Here is an 18,022-nt window from a genome sequence, read left to right as displayed (position 1 = left end):
CCTCCAAAGCTCATCACGCCAAGGCTCTTGATTGATGATTGCAACATAATATCGAGGACGTTATTCGAATCTGTGAAAAACAAAATAGAATTATCGAGCGAAAAGAAATGAAACGCAGCAAACGACTTTGTTGTTTTCAACCTTTTATGTAATGTTTTCGCACATGGAAGGCACCCGACACGCGGCCGTATACACAAGTAGAATATATCCAACAAAATTCCAACAGAGTTTTTATGCAAGAAATATAAGGGGAGAGGTGGGGGCAGATAAAGAGAGAGAGAGAGAGAATAATAATCAATAAAAGAGGAGAGAACGCAAAACAAAAATGTTTGAGGAGCCGAGGTGATTGTAATAAGAATCGTATAGCGGTGAAATTCTCTAACGATACAAGTGGTAGGAGAGTAGTAGCAGCTAGGAGGCAAGAATCCATTGAAAAAGAAGTTCCTAGTGTTGTTGTTGTGTGTATGTGCGGGCGCGAAAGAGCAAAAAGGGAACGAACGAACGAAAAAGAATCCAACAAGGCCAATTTGATGAATGGCCGTTCCAATTTCTTTTGATCAAACTCCCTCCCCCCCTTTTCACTCAACTCGTCACATTCTTCTTCTCTCCTTCTTCTTCAAAGTTGGCATTCATCACAAACCGGAAATGGCTACACATCTCGCCAATGAGGAAACAACAGAAAAAAAAATGAGAAAAACAATTTTTCCATTGACAAGGCAAGGTCGAAAAAAGAAAAAAAAAACAATTCAATAATCAACCAATTGTTGTGTCCGATACGGATGACTTGTAAATGGCAGGCAAGGGAGGCCCTCTGTGAAACCCACGTATCAAAATTTAATTGGATGTTTAATCTTGTCTGGAAGGACAAAACAAATAAAAGAGGGAATCGGGTCTGGAGGACGAATGACTTGAATATCTCGCTTCTTTTCTCTTAATTTTTTGTTTCATGAATCAACTTTGACAAGTCTGTATTTTTTTCCCGTGGCTTCGTTATTAAGGCTGTCGACCGGTGAACAACAAGACCAAAAGAAGAAGAATGAAAGGAAAAAAAAAATTAAACAATTAAACAAACAAACACAAGAGACATGATTCGCCCCGATGAAAAGGCGAGACATACTTTTTTAGCTTTTTTCTTTTCAAAATTCCTCATTTTATCTTTAATGTGGTAGTTGTAATAGAGTAGTGGGGGGAAGAGGAGTAAAGTGGTGGTGGTGTGTGGTCACATACGTGATATTTACATATAACATTATGGTCGACATGTTCGATCCACTTCAAATTCCGTGTTGGCTTCTCTCGCTGTCGTATCATCATCATCATCACAGGTGAAAAGATGCACAAAAAAGTGAAAAGGAAGATGTGGGGTGAGGGGGGAACACAAGAGATTATCATCATAGCACCCCGGAACGACCCGCTTCTCTCTCTCTTTCTCTCTTTCGTGTAAAAAAAAAAAGGAGTTTAGACGAAGAAAGGAGAGACATGCTCTTATTTTTTTTTTTTTTACTTATAAAACATTTGGTAAATAATAATTATTAATAATCAATAAAAAGGAGGGAAGTAAAAAAAGAAAAAAAAAATACTAGAAACTGGGAGGAAATAGAATAAATGGGGAGGAGAAATGATAGGTAGACTAGTTTTCCTATGAAAGTGAGCTTTTTTTTTCTTTTACGCGCCTTTTACATGACAAAAATAAGCTGAGACACGTCACTCCCGCACCAACTTTTTTGTTTTACTCTTTTGCACAACAAAAGGTAATTTTTGTTTCTCTCATTCTTCGTCTCCCTCTCCTTTTTTCTTTCTCTCTCTCTCATTTCTGGTCTATACAAAATGAATACATGTCTTCCCTATTTTTGTGTTTTTAACATTTTTTACAGATTTGGTGTCAGAAAAAAAGACAACATTTTCGGATACCCCATCCGGCCGTTTACTCCTTTGTCTTTGAATGTTTGTCTTTTTTTTTTACCCTTTCACCCATGAAATCCCGATCTGTCGGGAGTGATCGTCGACCCGAAAAAGTGACATCAAAATGACGAGGAAAACAATTTGGAAAAATCAAATAGAGAAAAGAAAAATAATTCAATTATATATATGGTGTGGAGTCATAAAGGGAAAGGAAGTAAGAGGGGGGGAAAATAGAAGAAGCGAATGGGAAAGAAAGATATTGTGTAAAGGTGGGGGGGGGGGGGGGGAGAGGAGCACCGGGGGGCGAGTGCTAAGGAGCAGGTGATGTTCCACTCGGTAGTTGAGAAGAGGTGCAAGAAGTGGTCGTCGATGGAGTGGTCGTTGTCGACGTGATGGTGTTGTTGACGATGGCTCCGATCGACGAGGCAACGCCAACGACCGAGACGGAACCCCCGCCGCCGATGGTGTCATTCCCGCTAACCGGGAATGTGGCCTCCAACTGGGCGATCTGCGCCAAGGTCTCCTGTTGTTTTATGAAGGAGAAAAATCGATAAAGAAAAAACAAACGGTAAAATAACGTAAGCATAAAGAGCCTTGACGACGGACGCCTGGCTGTTGGCGGTCAGTGACGGAGCAAAACCGTTTCTTGTTTGCGTGTTTACTCTTACCTGAGTGGCGGCAGCTCTGAGAATTTGATTCTCAGATTCAAGGAAAGCGATTCGCTCCATTAGAACGTCGATTCGTTCCTTAAGGACTTCCACCTCCTCGCGGACGGCAAACATCAGGTGACTCTTGACCAGATCCATGGCCTGCTCGATCTTGTTGTCAATGGCAACCGTGCTGCTACCCGAAGCGCTATTGTTTTGTAAAAAGAACAATTAATCAGATGATTATGAACAACAAGGCAGCGAGACAATAAAAATGAAAAAAAATGAGACAACATTGCGTGATCCATCACCGGCTACAAAGTTTTCAGTTAAAAAAGAAGAAAATGTGCAAACCCCCCATCACGTTTCTGCACTTCTCCCCCCTAACCATCGCAGGAAAACTTTTGACGCAATGCAACAACGGTTTTCGTACGTTTGAGTTTCTCGCTCGCCAAGGTCAGGATGAATCCCGCCATGGTGATGGATCCAGCGGAATGACTTGAGCGAGGCTTCCAGTGCAGAGTGCCAAAGAAACAACGGCGCAATTCAAGGTGATTAAATAAATTAAAAGGGGAAAAAGAAGAATAAGAAGAAAAGAAAGAAACGGCTGAAATGGAATGGGCACTTTGCCCATGCCAGGGGCCAAAGTTTCCATATGGAATTGACGTCACGGATCCAACGGGACCGGACGTCCCAGCATCCGTAAAGAAGATTATTAAAACATAAAATTATAACTGACAAGTGCCCAATAGGAAGTCGATGAAGACATATTGACAGGGGGCATTGATTTCTTCCGCTTTGGCACACGGGACACGAACGAGACGAGACGAGATCGATCAAATGTTTAAGAATTCTACCAAGAAAATCCAAAGTTTTTCTTTTTCTCTCTTCGATTTTCCACCGAGTTCGCAGCGACGCTCATAAAAATGTCACAACATAAAGCAAAAAAATAAAAATTTCGATCGTTGGCTCTTAGTCGATAAGGCCATAAAGTCGTTACCCGCTCCGTTTGACGATTGTACCCTGCTGGCCTGCCGAGGGTGGATTAGAACAAAGTCCCAGACGAGTCAATTTCAAATGGAGTAAAACAGAAGCAGAGAGATGAACTCCATCGCCCTGTTGGGTTTCCGTCCACGGGACGACCGCCACCGAGTCGTTCGTGTTGTTGGGCGCCATGTCGTTGCTGTCCAACAAATTCTACTACAACACACACGAGATAGGCACGCAGTGGGAGAGAGAGAGAGAAAAACACAAAAGTGGCGAACACTGCTCCAACGAAGTTCTAGCGACTACTCAATCGAGAGACTTGGCTGCCAATGCGCTACACTTTTTGGGACTTTGTGTGCTGCTGGAGAGAGAATGCGAAAGAAAGAGAAAGATAGAATTGTTTTTCGTGGCTTGTTCGCTCAGCTGCCGGCGTTGGAATGGGATGACAATCACCAAAAGCGCCGGATGTTGAGACTGCGCGGCGCATGATAAATCCAGATCGCCTTGACCCAAATGAGACGGCAGCATCCAAATCGCACAATATCTCTAGTCCGTTCGTGCAGGTTTCAAGGACAGATCCCTACCGGCTGTCTCCAAACGCAACAACAACAACAACAGCAGTAGCCTTCATTTTGTTTTTCCTATTTTCTTCCCTTTCTCTCTTTTGACTATCGGCGTCGTAGACTGTACAACTCGACGCTACAATCGAGAGCTATTTCCGTATAGGGAAACCGGTTGACCTCACAAATCTTTCACATTTTTTTGTTTGTGCGGTTCTAGTTTCAACGTCACGATTTTTGTTCTTTTCTCTTTTACCGGAAGACAAATCCATCCACCTGCTGGGAATTAAAGTCGACGCATGTGAACGACTCAAATCAATTATGGAAATGGACGGCAACAAGAGACCAGAATATTCTAGATTTCTGGACAGATACAAAGAAGAAGAAGAAGAAAAAAAAACTGGTTCAAACCAGAACGGTAATTTTGTGAATAAAAATTCCAGACGTTATATAAAACAAAACAAAAAAGTGAAGCACACACAACATATAAAAAAATGGGGCCCCGAGGATTTGAAACTTCCCCTCACGCTATGTTGTGTATGTATAAATATATCCACAGCAAACCAGACTGCGCTGGTATTGACATTTCTCAATAGCCCTTCAGGGGTTCGGCATAGAGCTCTCTCTCTCTCGTGTTTCCTCATCGGCCAAGGGAAAATGTATTGACATCGTTATTTATTTTTCTTTGACAATCATAACGCGGCTTTCTTTATTTTCTTAATTCATGTGGGACATCCAAAAATTACGGTCGACTTCGTGATCGGCTGATTATCACGTGACCGTCTCCATTAAGACCCAGAAGTCGCCCATTAAAATTTGGAAGAGAAATAATTTCTTTTTCTTTTCTCAAACGCTTGAAAAAGGGGCGAACGAGATAATGTCAAGGGTGGAAAGTCAAGGGTTCCTTATTTTCATTATCTGAATGGCTTTATCAGTCAAGTTTGATAGACCGTGAACATGAACTCATCGGGATATAATCAGCTGAGCCTAAAAATGGCCGTGAGACGCCAAAAAAGATAAAAGTGAGAAAAGAAAAGGCAGCGGAGGAAAATGACCCCGATAATGTCAACAATCATTCCCGTCTTGCCATCGTCTGTTCTGCCCTCTGGGCTCTCTTTCGTCCGTTCACCCACAACCCATGGCCTTTCTCTGCCAAAAGCTTCGTACGTCTCTCTCTCTTTTTATTTTCTTAATTTATTTTCTGACTCTCCAAACAAGGGGTGGAAAAATTTGCAATTCAAATGTTTACCAGACGAACTTTTTGACGAAACAAAAGACGGCCGAAGTGACAGCTTGGGAGTCGCCTTGAATGAGATCGAGCGACCGCTTGTCGAAAGGGTAGGACCCGCCCTGGCCGTCATCGTACGCCAGGCAGTTGACCAGACAAGAAGGTAAAGGAGAATCGTCCACGTCAAAGTCCAGCATCATCATGTCCTCGTCTTCGACGCTTGTGCTGACGGACAAGGAAGACGACGACGAAGAGGACGAAGAGGCGCCCTCACAGGGCGATGAGGTCAGTAGCAGCGCTTCGGCCAGTTCGGCCGCCGAACTGGCCGTTGTGTAGAATGTCGTCATCGACATGATTTGAGGTTGTTGGCGTTTTTTTAGTTCTTGTACTTTTCTTTCGAATGTCTGATTTCAGAGTTTTGGCTCACGCCCACACGAGTCCACTAGTGTCGGTAGTTTCGACGTAGTTGATCACGAAAATAGAAAGCCTTCATGACGGAACATTGTAAAATGTTAAAGTTCTTATTTTACTTTTCTCTTGAAATTAAAACCCTTCCAAAATGAATATCCTGTCACAGTGACGTAGTCACACGAAAACAAATGCACATCCGTCCGAGGGGGGTCGGTGTTGAAATGGCTCCTTACGCACAAGAACTCGCACACAGACACACACACACACAAGACGCACACGAGTCTCACAAGTCGCTCGATCCCGCTAGGAGGCGTTTGGGAGCTCTTTAAAAAAATGTTTTGTTTTGTCTCCCGTTTTCCCTTCACGTGATTTGTCCCGAAATTGTTTTCAACGATGAGAGACAGTCAGACGCCCAAGTAGAGGAAAATGACGTAGACAAAGAGGACCGACCACGGGAAAATGATGCAAGCTATTGCGACCATTGTAGGAGTTATTCAAACTTATTGTTTTCTTTCCCTTTTGCGCGGAGAGAGAGGGGGGGAGAGATTGCGGTTGGGGGGGAGGTACGAGTGAGAGTCGAGAGACAGAGAGAGAGAACAATAAACAAAGGCTAGTAGCGTGCACAAGAGTCGGCGTCCAACTGACTGGTTCGGGTCCCTCGACCGTTCAGGTGGTACATTTCGTTAACGGTGCCAGCCGGTGGGCGGAGTCATGACGTCTACTCACGCCAATGGCAGAGCCCGACCAGTTTTGTTTCTTTCTTTCTCTACAGCACATGAAAATGACTAAAACAAAACCCAACAAAATGATAGTAGAGACCAATTGGACTCTTGAATCGAAAAGACTTTTTTTTTGTTTGGTTTCCCCCCTCATCTCGTACGACGGAATTATTTCAAGGAATCGGTAACAAGTGGTGAAGTGGATGACGAAAAATTTGGGGAAATTTCAAAATTTCGAAACAAATCATGACTTTTTTTTTTTTTGCTTGTGTACAGACAATTTTCGAGTAGACTAAAACAGAACAACAAGATAGAACCCTCTCGCTGGGAATAGAGGTCACGGGATCCCCGGTAGGCTTAAACTCATTACCCGAGGTACTACTACCTACAACCATAGTGGTTCTACTACACGGTGGAAGCCATCAACAGGTGAGCTCCTCCTCCTCCCACTACTACAACTATAACAACCACTATTTCTTATTATTTCCCCATTTTTTTCTCTCTCTCTCTTTCTTTCTCTGGTCTAAAAATTGGCCCTTACATGTGGGAAAAACCCCCCCTAGAGCATCGTTACGCTAGGGTAATTACCGTCAACTTAATGATGGGGTAACTTCCACAACCAGAAGATAGTCTGAGGGTTTTATAAAAATCGGAAAAAAGGGAAATGAATTATTCCAGCCATTAAATTTAAAAATGGAAATGACTACAATGTCCCATCCAGTTAAATTCGTTGCTGAGGGAAGTTCCAAATAACTAGTTTTCTCTTCGCATTATTTCAGAAACGAAACAACAACAACAGCAACAGCAACAGCCGTGTTTTTGTTGTTTCATTCTCGGATCGGACCACCACAGTGAAGAATGTTTCGTGTATATTCAAATTTGTGCTATTTAAAAATGCTTGGCTGCGTGTTGATCAAATACAGACGCAGCCGCAGGGCACTTAAATAACGCGCTTGGTAATCACGTGCCCAAAACAGGTTCATCACGCTCCGATCGAATGATCATATAATTTTTTAATTTTATTTTTTAACCTCATGAGTCTCTCACGAGTCGATTAACGCATTTGCGACACACACAAACATAAACGCCACGGCAGAAAAAGAAAAACTGGGATGAGATCACTACTGGCGCTGCGCTACGACCGTGCCGATGGATATAATGAGCCGGAACTCAGCGGGAATAAAAAGAGGAGAGGTGATTTCTACTTCATGACCTGACACACTCAGCGAATAAATTAAATGAGCGGATTGGGATCGGTCACGTAATCCACAACAATACACAAACAAACAAACAAACAACAGCCCATATTCGATTCGGGACGGATCCCACCATTTCGGCTTGATGGATGTCCGTTCCGTTTTCTCCTACCAGGGACGTTCAGTCACCTATGGACGGATGCAAGGACTTGGCCAGTCACATGGCCAGTTTTGCGAACACACATGGTAAAACGTTCCTTACAAGGAGGATCAGAGAACGAGACTCAAAGTCTACATAACAAATCGACTTGTTGACTATTTTACGTGCCTTTTCTTTTTGGGATTGATTATTATGAAATCTCATCAGGTAGCCGCTCTGCGAACTGAATTAACATTTTCTGGCTTCTGTTTTTCTTTTCTTCCCCCGAATCGATTCAAAACAACAAACACGCAAAGAAAAACAACAACAAAAGAAAAATGGCGAATTATTTAAGACCTTGTGTCAGATCATATGATTGTGGCTGCACCGGCCGGCACCGTGTTCGTGTCGGTCAAAATTGCCAATTTCGATATTATTCATTATTCAAAACGAATGAAATAAAAGTGAAAAAAAAAACAAGAGTGTCCCAAATTCGCCATGGCCATCACTCTCCGATTCTAAAGAAGTCTCTGTCATAAAAAATTATAAAATGATCTGACAACCTTCAGCGCCAAAGGCCTTTTCGGCCATGATTCACGAGAGCCAAGGCATGACGTAACTTGCTTCCACCAATTGGGTAAGGGGAGAAGAAAACCCCTCAAAACGATCGCCGCTCACGTTAATACCCTTCCTCCCCGCGTTACCTTTCTCTTTCCCTTCGAGTGAAAACGAAATCAAAGAGAAAGTTTGAGGAAGGAAAAGTGTGTACGAAGAAGCCCATGCAACAAGATACAGCAAAGCGACAAGAGAGTAGCGATAACCGAAGCAAAACAAGTCAACGGTGTACCCTCCTAAACCAAATAAATCTGTTGAAACAACAACAAAATAAAAATAAAAGTCGTGAACAACAAATTCCAAAGGTAGCACCAGCTGCTTTGTCTTCTTTTCTCTCTGCGTGAGAGAGAAGTGTTTTGTTGCTAGGCGGCGAGATCAAAAATTGGCCTAGATATTTTCCTACACAAAGTTATATTGATACGGCTTGTGTCTAGTGTTGATTTGGATTGACACTTTGCCTTCTAGGCAGGAGGGGTGGGGGGAGGGAGGCCGTCAAACAAGACCAACGCCAAAGACATCGCTCACTCTTCTTTTTTCATTTCTCTTTCACGAATAAAACATTCGCACGCAAAACTTCTTCGGCGCTATTTATTCGGCTAGCTCCTCGAAATAGATTTTTTGGCAAGGATCGCCCTCCTGGAACAAACAAACAGGAGGCAAGGGGACATGTTTTTCATCTTCGTTTTACTTTGGCTTACTCGTTGCTGCTGTTGGTCATGAGACTCACGACCGCAACGCGAAAATTGAGGGCGCCAAGCAGTCTCCGTGAAAAACAGTTTACGTTTTCGTCTGAGCGAGGAAGAAAATCGCCTGGAGGATTTATCAGCGAAAAAGAAAGAGAAGCAGAGAGATACGCAGGAGAGGAAAATTAAAAAAAAAATAAAAAGAGAAATTCCACCGCGATCTCGTTTGGACCGAACTTTGAAACAAACCGGTTCCAACCAGATTGGGAGCTTAATACCCGATGGCAACACCAATAAAAATCAAAATTGGCGCGTAAAAAGATGGAAAACCAAGTCAGCGTTATTAACTCAATGAAATTTCTCATTTGGGCAATAATCAGAATTTTTTCCTCGTTAAATTCATTTTACGTTATTCGGGACTGGTGGTCGGATCATTTGGACATCCTGTAACGAGAGGACTGATTTGAACTCGATGACATCATCGAGTGGTGTTTTTGTGGTCCTTTTTTTTTATACGACGGCTCACGCCTTCATCCCACTCGACGTTTCACTCAACCTAATAAGGATCTAACAACACTCCCACCTCCCCATGCAACAAGGGTCGAGCGAAAGAGACAACAACAAAACTGATAATGAAATGCATGTGCTCATGCCCTATTGGACTCGGGATTGGACGTTTATCAGAGGGACAAGTCCTTCAGCTCAATTTTTATCCACAAACTTGTTAAATGTTTATACATCTGCGCAAGCACAGAGCAATCAACGATAACCGAATCCAAGATTGAGTGGTAAATGACGTGAGCGAGAGAGAGGGGGGATGCAGGTTGTTCTTATCCTTTTCACCAAAACAGGGTAGAAAACGAAAACAACTGACATCACCAACCGCATCTTATTTTTAAGACAAAGATATTTTCGATTTCTACTCGACGATTAAAAGTCTTTTTTGTTGTTGTTGTTGTTGCAAGGCGCACCCCTCCCACTAGCCTCACCTATGTTTGATCAAAAATGGCTCCCAATCCCGTTAAGTCAATTTACTTTGCAGGAATCGACAGAAATTGTACAAGAAAAAAATTCGTCGATGGCGTGATTCTTGGAAATTGCTGATCTCTCTTCGCAGTGACCGACAAATGATCTTGAGGCTAGACGACGTAGGGACTTGCATGAAATCGGTTGCCAACATCAGCGAAAATCTCGGTGTAGTGCGATGCGCTAGGAGCAAGGAGCTGCTGCTGCTACTGCTGCTTTGCACAAGAATAATTTCAAAACAAGAGAGCCAATCAAGCCTTGGGCGGTCCATCGGATGATCTCACCCGCTGCCGTCGAAAGCCGATCGAAAAAAGGGAGCGGCCCCATAGATAATTGCATTGTAATGTTTGCATCAGAGATGGAAAAGAAATTATAGATATTTCTTTAATGGAAGTAATCAGTGCAATTTCACAACATGCTCTTTGGATGAATGCCGGCGGATAGCGGCAGCCGCCAAAATGTCTACCACTGCTCAAAACCAGAGTGTGTGAGTCTAACGGGTTTGCCGCGGCCTTCAATGAATACGGCCGGACCAGACAAGCCGGCGCCTTTCTCTCCCCTAGATTATTGCGGCGAGCCGTGCGAAAAATAAAAGGGGAAGACAACACAATAACAAAGTAACCTTCTCCTTCGCCCAGCCACCCCCTCCACCCCCCCCCCCCACACTCTATTTTGCGCAACAAGTCGGCCGCCAGTTAAGATGGATGATCAATTTTTAAAAGGGGAGGCAGCACGCGAATATGGCCGACCGCAAAAAAATCCGGCGTTGACCTACTTTCGACGACTCTAGACAAAAAGAGCTGGGCAAAGGACTGTGCCCTAGCAACAACAACAAAAAGTCGTGTCTCGCCCAGGCGGGGTGACGGTGTACGTGTATGTGGTTAAGGGAGACAAAGCGAGGGCATTGCCTGCTCTCAAACCATCGCATCACGTGTTACGCACCGTCCCGACTGCCGACACACACACCGCATAATATGCAATTACGTCAACACCATCCATCTTTTCTCCCGAATTGATTATTCGTCGCCAGGCTCACACCCAGCGCCATCTAAACGACAGCGCGGCAGCCAACTCAGCCTGACTGCAAATGTCATCTAGTGTCGTCCGGCACGTACTGCGAGCCAGGATCCGTATAATAACAAGAGTTCCTACTAGTCTGTCGGATGGCTCACCTGGTATGATCGTCGGTTGAACCGCCGGCGTGCCCATCGTCTGCCAAGCTCTGCGATTTGTTGAGCACTCCAGCGGCATGGGGTGCAGCTGACATGGTCCCAGCCGCCTCTCCGCCTACGCTGCTGCTGATGATAGGAGTTGTTAGGGTCGATGGAGCAGCCATGATCAGCTGGACTTGCGGCTGGATGCTGGAAGCGACAGACATAACTGCCGTCGGAATCGTTGGATTGTTGCTGTTGCCATAAATGGCATGTGGAGTCGCCGTTTGTTGGACTAATGTTGGCTGCTGCTGTTGCTGCTGCTGATGTTGCTGCTGCTGTTGTTGTTGCTGCTGCTGTTGTTGTTGCTGCTGCTGTTGTTGTTGCTGCTGCTGTTGTTGTTGCTGCTGCTGCTGCTGCTGTTGTTGAGGTTGCATAAGTACAGAACCAGTTTGTTGAAGATGTGTTTGTTGCATTGGTTGCATTTGCTGGACAGATTGTTGTTGCATAACCACTTCAGGTGGCTGCATGTTGGAAGTTGGAACAACTCCAATCGGCTGAACGGGCACGGACGTCGTCGGCTGAGGAGCATGCTGTTGGAGATGTTGCGTGCTGGGTAGGGATTGCACTGGAGCAGAGGCGACCACCTCTGCAAACGTGGGTTGACCCTGATTACCAGGTTGCTGCTGCTGTTGAGGCTGCTGTTGTTGAGGCTGCTGTTGTTGTTGCTGCTGCTGCGGTTGGAGCCCTATCGGCGGATGTGGGTGCTGAGGAATGAGTCCGGGTGGAGGACCGTGAATTGGTACCACCGGTGTCGGCTGCGATTGTTGTTGCAATGGAGCCGATGGAGGCAATAGCACGACCGGATGCATCGAATTCGATTGCGTCGGAATACTAGTCGATGGCTGGATTAAGGTCGGCGCCAAAGGGTGTGGCGCCGGAGCTCCAATGTTACTGCTACTGCTGGCTTGCACGGGAATCAAGTTTTGTTGAGCCATTACTGGAATCTGTGCGACAACTGGCTGGGCAGGCTGCTGAGGTGGCAAATGCTGCGCTGTCATTCCCGGTTGGATGCCAGACGCCGGAGTGACATATTGTTGTTGCTGTTGTTGTTGCTGTGGGGCAACTGCTGAAGCTGTGTAAGCCGATTGGCCAGCCATTGATTGCTGTTGTTGCAAAAGGCCTAGAATGGAAAAAAAAACTTGGGTTATTTGTAAGTCAATACTTTGAGAAATCTATAAAAACGCAATGACCTGGCGGGACGGGTTGCTGAAGAAATGGCTGCGCAACATTGGAAGATAGGCCGGGCAACGTGGCACTACCAGCAGTTACCGAGGACGTAGATTGCGAAGATATTAGTGGGATGGCGAGACTTGTGGCATTGGATGTGGTTATGGTAGCTGCTGTTGGCTGCAGCAAAGATGTTACGGAAGCTACTGGTGGGTAGACTAATGGAACAGAAGATTGTGTCTGATACATGGACTGCTGAAGCATCTGCTGCTGCTGGGCTGGGGAGTAATTGACGGAAGCCGCACTGGCGGGCAAGGAATGTGGTACTACATGAATACTACTGCTGGCCTGCTGACTGCTAGGATTCAAGACTGCTCCACTGCCGAGGCTCTGTTGAATGGAAAAAAACAAAATAAATATTAGACAATCAAAACGATAAATGAAGAAAGTAAACAAAAAGAATTGGACGAAGGGAACCTGGATAGTTTGGTGGGGCTGGTGCAAGAATGCTGCATGATGTTGCACATCTTCAGCAGATATGTGATCTGACAAACTGCCCGAACTTGATGCTCCTGAACCAGGTTCATCCTTGGTTAATATGGGCTGGATGGAAGGTTGATCCAGGAAGTCCATGCAGAGCCATCTTCCACGTTTAAAGGGCTCAGCACTTTCAATCTTGACAACCCTAAATCTTCGTTGCAAACCATGATCCTTGTCCTCTAACTTGAGGGCACCTCCATCATTGACTTGTTGTTGAGCTAGTGATACTGGCACATTATACATCACTGATGGACCATTATCCCCACCAGTTTCTATATCCTCTTCCACATCAATTTGGTTGTGGCTTCCCACTTCAGACAGTTCAGTCTGTGTGTCATCCACCTCACCACAGGAGTCATCCTCCCCATCATTACTGATGCTGGATGAGACTCTCACACTAGTTATTTGGAACGAACTTGTTTTCTTGATGTCCACAGTAGACGATGGTCCCACCTGATTGGGATGAAGCTGATCTGACAGCCTAAGAGTTTCACTGGTGATTTTGTGGATGTAGTTTCCGCCCGTTGGACGTGTCGCTGTCGTCTCCAAAGGTAGCGTGAACTCTACCAATGGTACTCGCTGCCTACTGGGATTGTTGAAATGTTCAGCAGCCGAATATTCCGCCATGTTGCGCCGTGACCCTTGAAAGAAATCAACGAACTATCGGCTCGTTTCATCAATGGGCTGCTATTACTTCCGATATTCGTCAGAGACTCTGCTAAACCGATATGTCCATAATCCATGCCTTGGTCATCAAAGTCTAAGGATCTCCGCCCGAGATCCTTGCGAATTACGAAAACACATACATAAGACTCACGGGGAATCGTACCACTAGGTATAGGTTGTGTGACTCTTCAGACAGGAAAAATTCAATCGAATCGATTCGTTCATTGATATCGATTCACAAAAGCAAAAGCGGCGGTGCCAAATTCCTCAATGAACGTTACTAACCAATCTGCGCGCTCGTTTTACACACACAGTCACTTGACATGAACAGAAAAATTTCTCTCACTCGAACCACGACGCAGTTACTACTGCGCAGTTCGCAACGCAATTATGTATTTTGGGATTCCAGACATCGTATCATTTACATAAATCAAGGCGTAAATACCAAGTTGAGCGAATCCTCCCCACCAACGCGACGGAGTGGTTGCCGGCTACTGAATATCGAATTTTGATCCTAGAAATCATTTAATTATACGCATATAGCCACAAATAGAAACGAAACCCAATTTTAATTTTATGGAAGCGTTAAATTTACTCGAGAGTTTTCTTCCTGACATCGCTGCACAACTTCGCGTAACAAGGCTTTACCGTCAGCAAGCGTCTACAAAAAATAAAGTTTCCCAGTTAAAATTTAGATAATTGACAAATGATAAGAGAGCCATTGGCAATACCGTTGGATACTCTACGCATTTCTGGGCGTATTCGCGGGCTAGGTCAAGGAACTGAGGGCCTTTGGACAGGCTGTAACACAACAGATAATTTAGATAACAGCACGAGATTATTGTAAGAGATAATTGTAAAATTACTAGTAACTAGCTAGATAGAGGTAGGCTTGGCCGTGATGGTCGTCCCCTTCTCCAGATCCCTGTTTTTCGCTATCGCGCAAATAATCGCAGTAAGCCGCTGCTGCGTGATCAGTCTCTTTCAGCTTATCGTAAGTCCTTTGAAATTAGATTTACAAAAAAAGAGAATAAAAACAACAACACGTAGGAGCTAGTGTGCGATTTTCACTTACTTGGCAAGTCGCAATAGAGCAATGCATTCCAAGTCGCCTACACAGTGGGCTTTCCAGTAACATTTTTTGGCGTCATGCAATCTTTCTAGTTTGTCGTAGGCATCACCCAAAGCCACCAGCATACGAGAATCATCAGGCTTCAGCGACTGTGCCATTCGGTAATAATAAAGGCTGTACAGAGGCATTTTTAAGATTTCATAGGCTTGGCCCAGTCCATACCAGGCTCTGAAATCACGCATGTTCATCTCTAATGCAGGCGTAAATGTCGAGTAATCGATGAGTAAAATACAATGTGTTAAAAAGAAAAAGTTAAACAAAATAATACCAGTAGCTTTTCTGTAGCAAGCAATAGCTGCGTTAGAGTTCTTCATTTCAATGTTTTCGTGGCCCATGATAGTCCAAGCTACATTATTTATTTATATGGTTAAAACAGGAAACTTTGTTTATTTATTTACGCTAAACTATATTACCGTAAGAATAATGAGGATTAAGTCTTAAAGCTCTTTGAAGGTAGAGAACAGCCTTCTCGTGCTGACCCCGTAAGCCGTAATAATTTCCTTTAAAAATATAAATATAGTGAAATAAACGACAAACACTATGTTTAGAAACTCACCAACGATGCAACAAGTCTCTACTCGATATTTGTCTACTGCAAAGGCCTGATGGGCTAGTTGCGCCAATTCAGGCTGATTAATTTGAACGTAAAGAACGTTAGAGTAAACATCCATGGCGTCAAGGCAATAAGGGTCTTCCTCGCGAATTTCACTGAATTTTGTAGCAGCTTGAATTCCATCTACGAATGAAAAAAAAATGAAAAATCAGAACAATTGATAAATATGACTTAAATGTTTTGCTTGTTTCACAACCTCTTAAACTGTAGTAAATTTTTGCAATTTGACTCTTGATGTATAGACTATGTTCAAACACTCCTTGGTGAAGTTTTTCATACAAGTTAAGTGCTGCTTCATCTAAATGAAGCTCACCTAAAATGTGCCCCATAAAAAGAAACTTCATCCAGCAATCAGGTAATTTCAGTTGATTGAGCTAAAAATAAAGATAATAAATGCTATTAATTAAATAAAAGCTTTAAATAACACTATATGGCTCTTTCGTATACCATTTCACTGTTTTTAATCAAATTTGCAAGTTCAAGCCAGGCAGCCCAGTTAAGTGGATTCAGATTGACAGAATCTTGAAGAACTTGAAGTGAATGAGGAAGGTCCATTTTTCTCAATACTAAACCATACAAATAGCAGAGATAACCATCCCATTTAGGAGTATTCCTTAACCTTCCTAAATCATGATGCAGTAGTTTCAAATGAGCTAATCTTGTTTCACCTGAAAAAATTACACATTTTAAATTGAAGAAATATAAAAGAAATGATTTTAATTTACTTGATTTGTCACTTTCATCCTCAACAATGGTCTTCTCACCGGCCATGTACCTAGAATAGTAATGCAAGAACACGGAAACAGAGTCTGTGCATTCTTGTGTGTAATGAGCACATCTGGAAAACAAAACACAAATGGTGTGAGTTAAATTTAGTGCCAACGACCAATTCACTGATTTATTCAACCAACCTGCTGTATTCTTTAACATCAAAATATTTTTTTGCCAAAATATATCGAGCCCTTCCTTTTCTTTTGGGCTGTTGGTATTCAAGACTGTCAGCAACATCTGGATTCAGTTTTTGTGATACGGCAAAATCCAATTCAGCAAGCCTGCATAAAATGACAGCAAAACAATAGGAGACAATGTTCACATAGTAAACATAACAAAAATAGGTATGAATTTGAATACCATTTGGCAGTATAGTTTAGACCTCTCAAAGTACATTCTTCGCCAGCATTTAAAAGATCTTGCGCTATAGCTAGAGTTTCGAAATTGAATTCGTCTAATACGACAGCCATATTTTTGTATTTTTAGGAAGTTTACAAATTTAACAGAAAAAAAGCAGAAGGTGAGGATAAACAGCTTGCCTACTGCTGTAGGTACACGGTTAGACCATAGACAAAGACCACTGGTTGATGCTGTCCATAAGAAAATTAACATGGCCAACTGTCGCCAGAATTCTTGCTACCCTTCCTCCGATTTTCCCGATTCTGTTTTGCTTGTCCTGCCCTCTAGTGTACGTTTTGTTCTCTACACTCTGCTTACATCTATTCCATTGCAATCATTCAAATGATTTCTCTGCTTTTGCAATTGGCAAACGTCAAAATTTAATACAAAATGACTTTTAAGTAAAAATTTGTATGAAAAAATTACCTAGAACTTTTAAACGCCAGCAAAGAATTTTACCAAGACAGAAGGAAAACAACTTTCGTCTGCAACACCCTTGGTAGCCACGGTGCAGTACAGCAGTTTATCCGCTTGGGGCAGGACAAGCAAAACAGAAACTCGGGGTCAGTAGGGATAGGGCTAAAAGGATAGGACATGCGAAACCAGTCTTCTTTATCTATGGTTAGACCGCCAGAGTGCCACGACTAATGAAAAGTCAAAAGGCGCACAACGCAGAACGCACTTTTAAAAAATTACAAATTGAAACTTGAAACTTCAACAACGCCAACGACTTGAAAATTACTGTCGTGAATTTTGTCACTAGACAACATGCAGTTAGAATACGCCTTTAAATGGATTTTTCCAGTTTTTTTGTTCAACACATGGCAAAGTAGAATTTCAGTCTACTTGACTTAACGATTCTAATCTTCTTCTCCGTTGATACACAAACGTGACATGATGACACAGATGCAAAGCTTCATAACAGCAAAAATCTTGATAGTTGAAAATGCCTTTTTGTCAATTTTTAGAAATTGATAAAAACCATTTACTTTGCATTATTAATGACGAGAACAACTTCATTCGAAGTCCTTTAAATTTGATTAAGTTTAGACGTTTAATAAAACCCGCTGATGTTCAAATGCAGTATTAATCAATATTTTAGTTAATCGTAATCAAGTTATCTGACATGTTCAAGGACAAAATACTATCTTCAAACTTTCTCTTTTCCATGCATTCTTGTTTCCAGGTGTTCCGTGTGTGTAGATGCAAACTAATGGTTTCCAATGACAACTGGCTTAGCAAGCGGAACGAGTTTTTTGTTATCTGATTTGTTAGAATTCACGATTTTATCTCGTTCGGCATTGTTAAATAGTAGAAGGAAACGCTTCAAGAAAACACTCGAAAATTGATTGAAAGATAGCCCATTAAATGTTTTTTTTTCGTTACGAAAACAGGTTGCAGTGTATTCTG

At 43.0% G+C, this 18,022-nt stretch overlaps 1 protein-coding gene across 1 annotated transcript; it reads right to left on the bottom strand.

The window, feature by feature from the left end:
• Positions 1–604: 604 nt before the first annotated feature.
• LOC124193004 lies at positions 605–16,772 on the bottom strand. Its single transcript, XM_046586635.1, has 17 exons — positions 16,574–16,772; positions 16,354–16,494; positions 16,168–16,280; positions 15,890–16,110; positions 15,639–15,816; positions 15,386–15,565; positions 15,243–15,329; positions 15,098–15,175; positions 14,773–15,019; positions 14,564–14,698; positions 14,429–14,498; positions 14,293–14,358; positions 12,969–13,484; positions 12,515–12,881; positions 11,283–12,444; positions 2,568–2,754; positions 605–2,422 (listed from the first exon to the last, which is right to left on the bottom strand). Exons 1-17 carry the CDS (start codon positions 16,681–16,683, stop codon positions 2,210–2,212), a joined length of 4,071 nt encoding a protein of 1,356 aa, XP_046442591.1. The 5' UTR covers positions 16,684–16,772; the 3' UTR covers positions 605–2,209.
• Between the last annotated feature and the right edge of the window lie 1,250 nt (positions 16,773–18,022).

The sequence above is a fragment of the Daphnia pulex genome, chromosome 4 (genome assembly GCF_021134715.1).
Source record: "Daphnia pulex isolate KAP4 chromosome 4, ASM2113471v1".
NCBI classification, from domain to species: domain Eukaryota; kingdom Metazoa; phylum Arthropoda; class Branchiopoda; order Diplostraca; family Daphniidae; genus Daphnia; species Daphnia pulex.
This window is presented reverse-complemented; position numbering and strand designations above follow the sequence as displayed.

Bases quoted from the DNA above. Each gene is read 5' to 3' on its own strand.
- LOC124193004 (XM_046586635.1), bottom strand. From the start codon at position 16,683: ATGGCTGTCGTATTAGACGAATTCAATTTCGAAACTCTAGCTATAGCG. The intron at 16,495-16,573 runs GTATTCAAATTC...CATTTTATGCAG, and splicing joins CTAAACTATACTGCCAAATG to GCTTGCTGAATTGGATTTTG. The intron at 12,882-12,968 runs GTTCCCTTCGTC...TCCATTCAACAG, and splicing joins AGCCCCACCAAACTATCCAG to AGCCTCGGCAGTGGAGCAGT.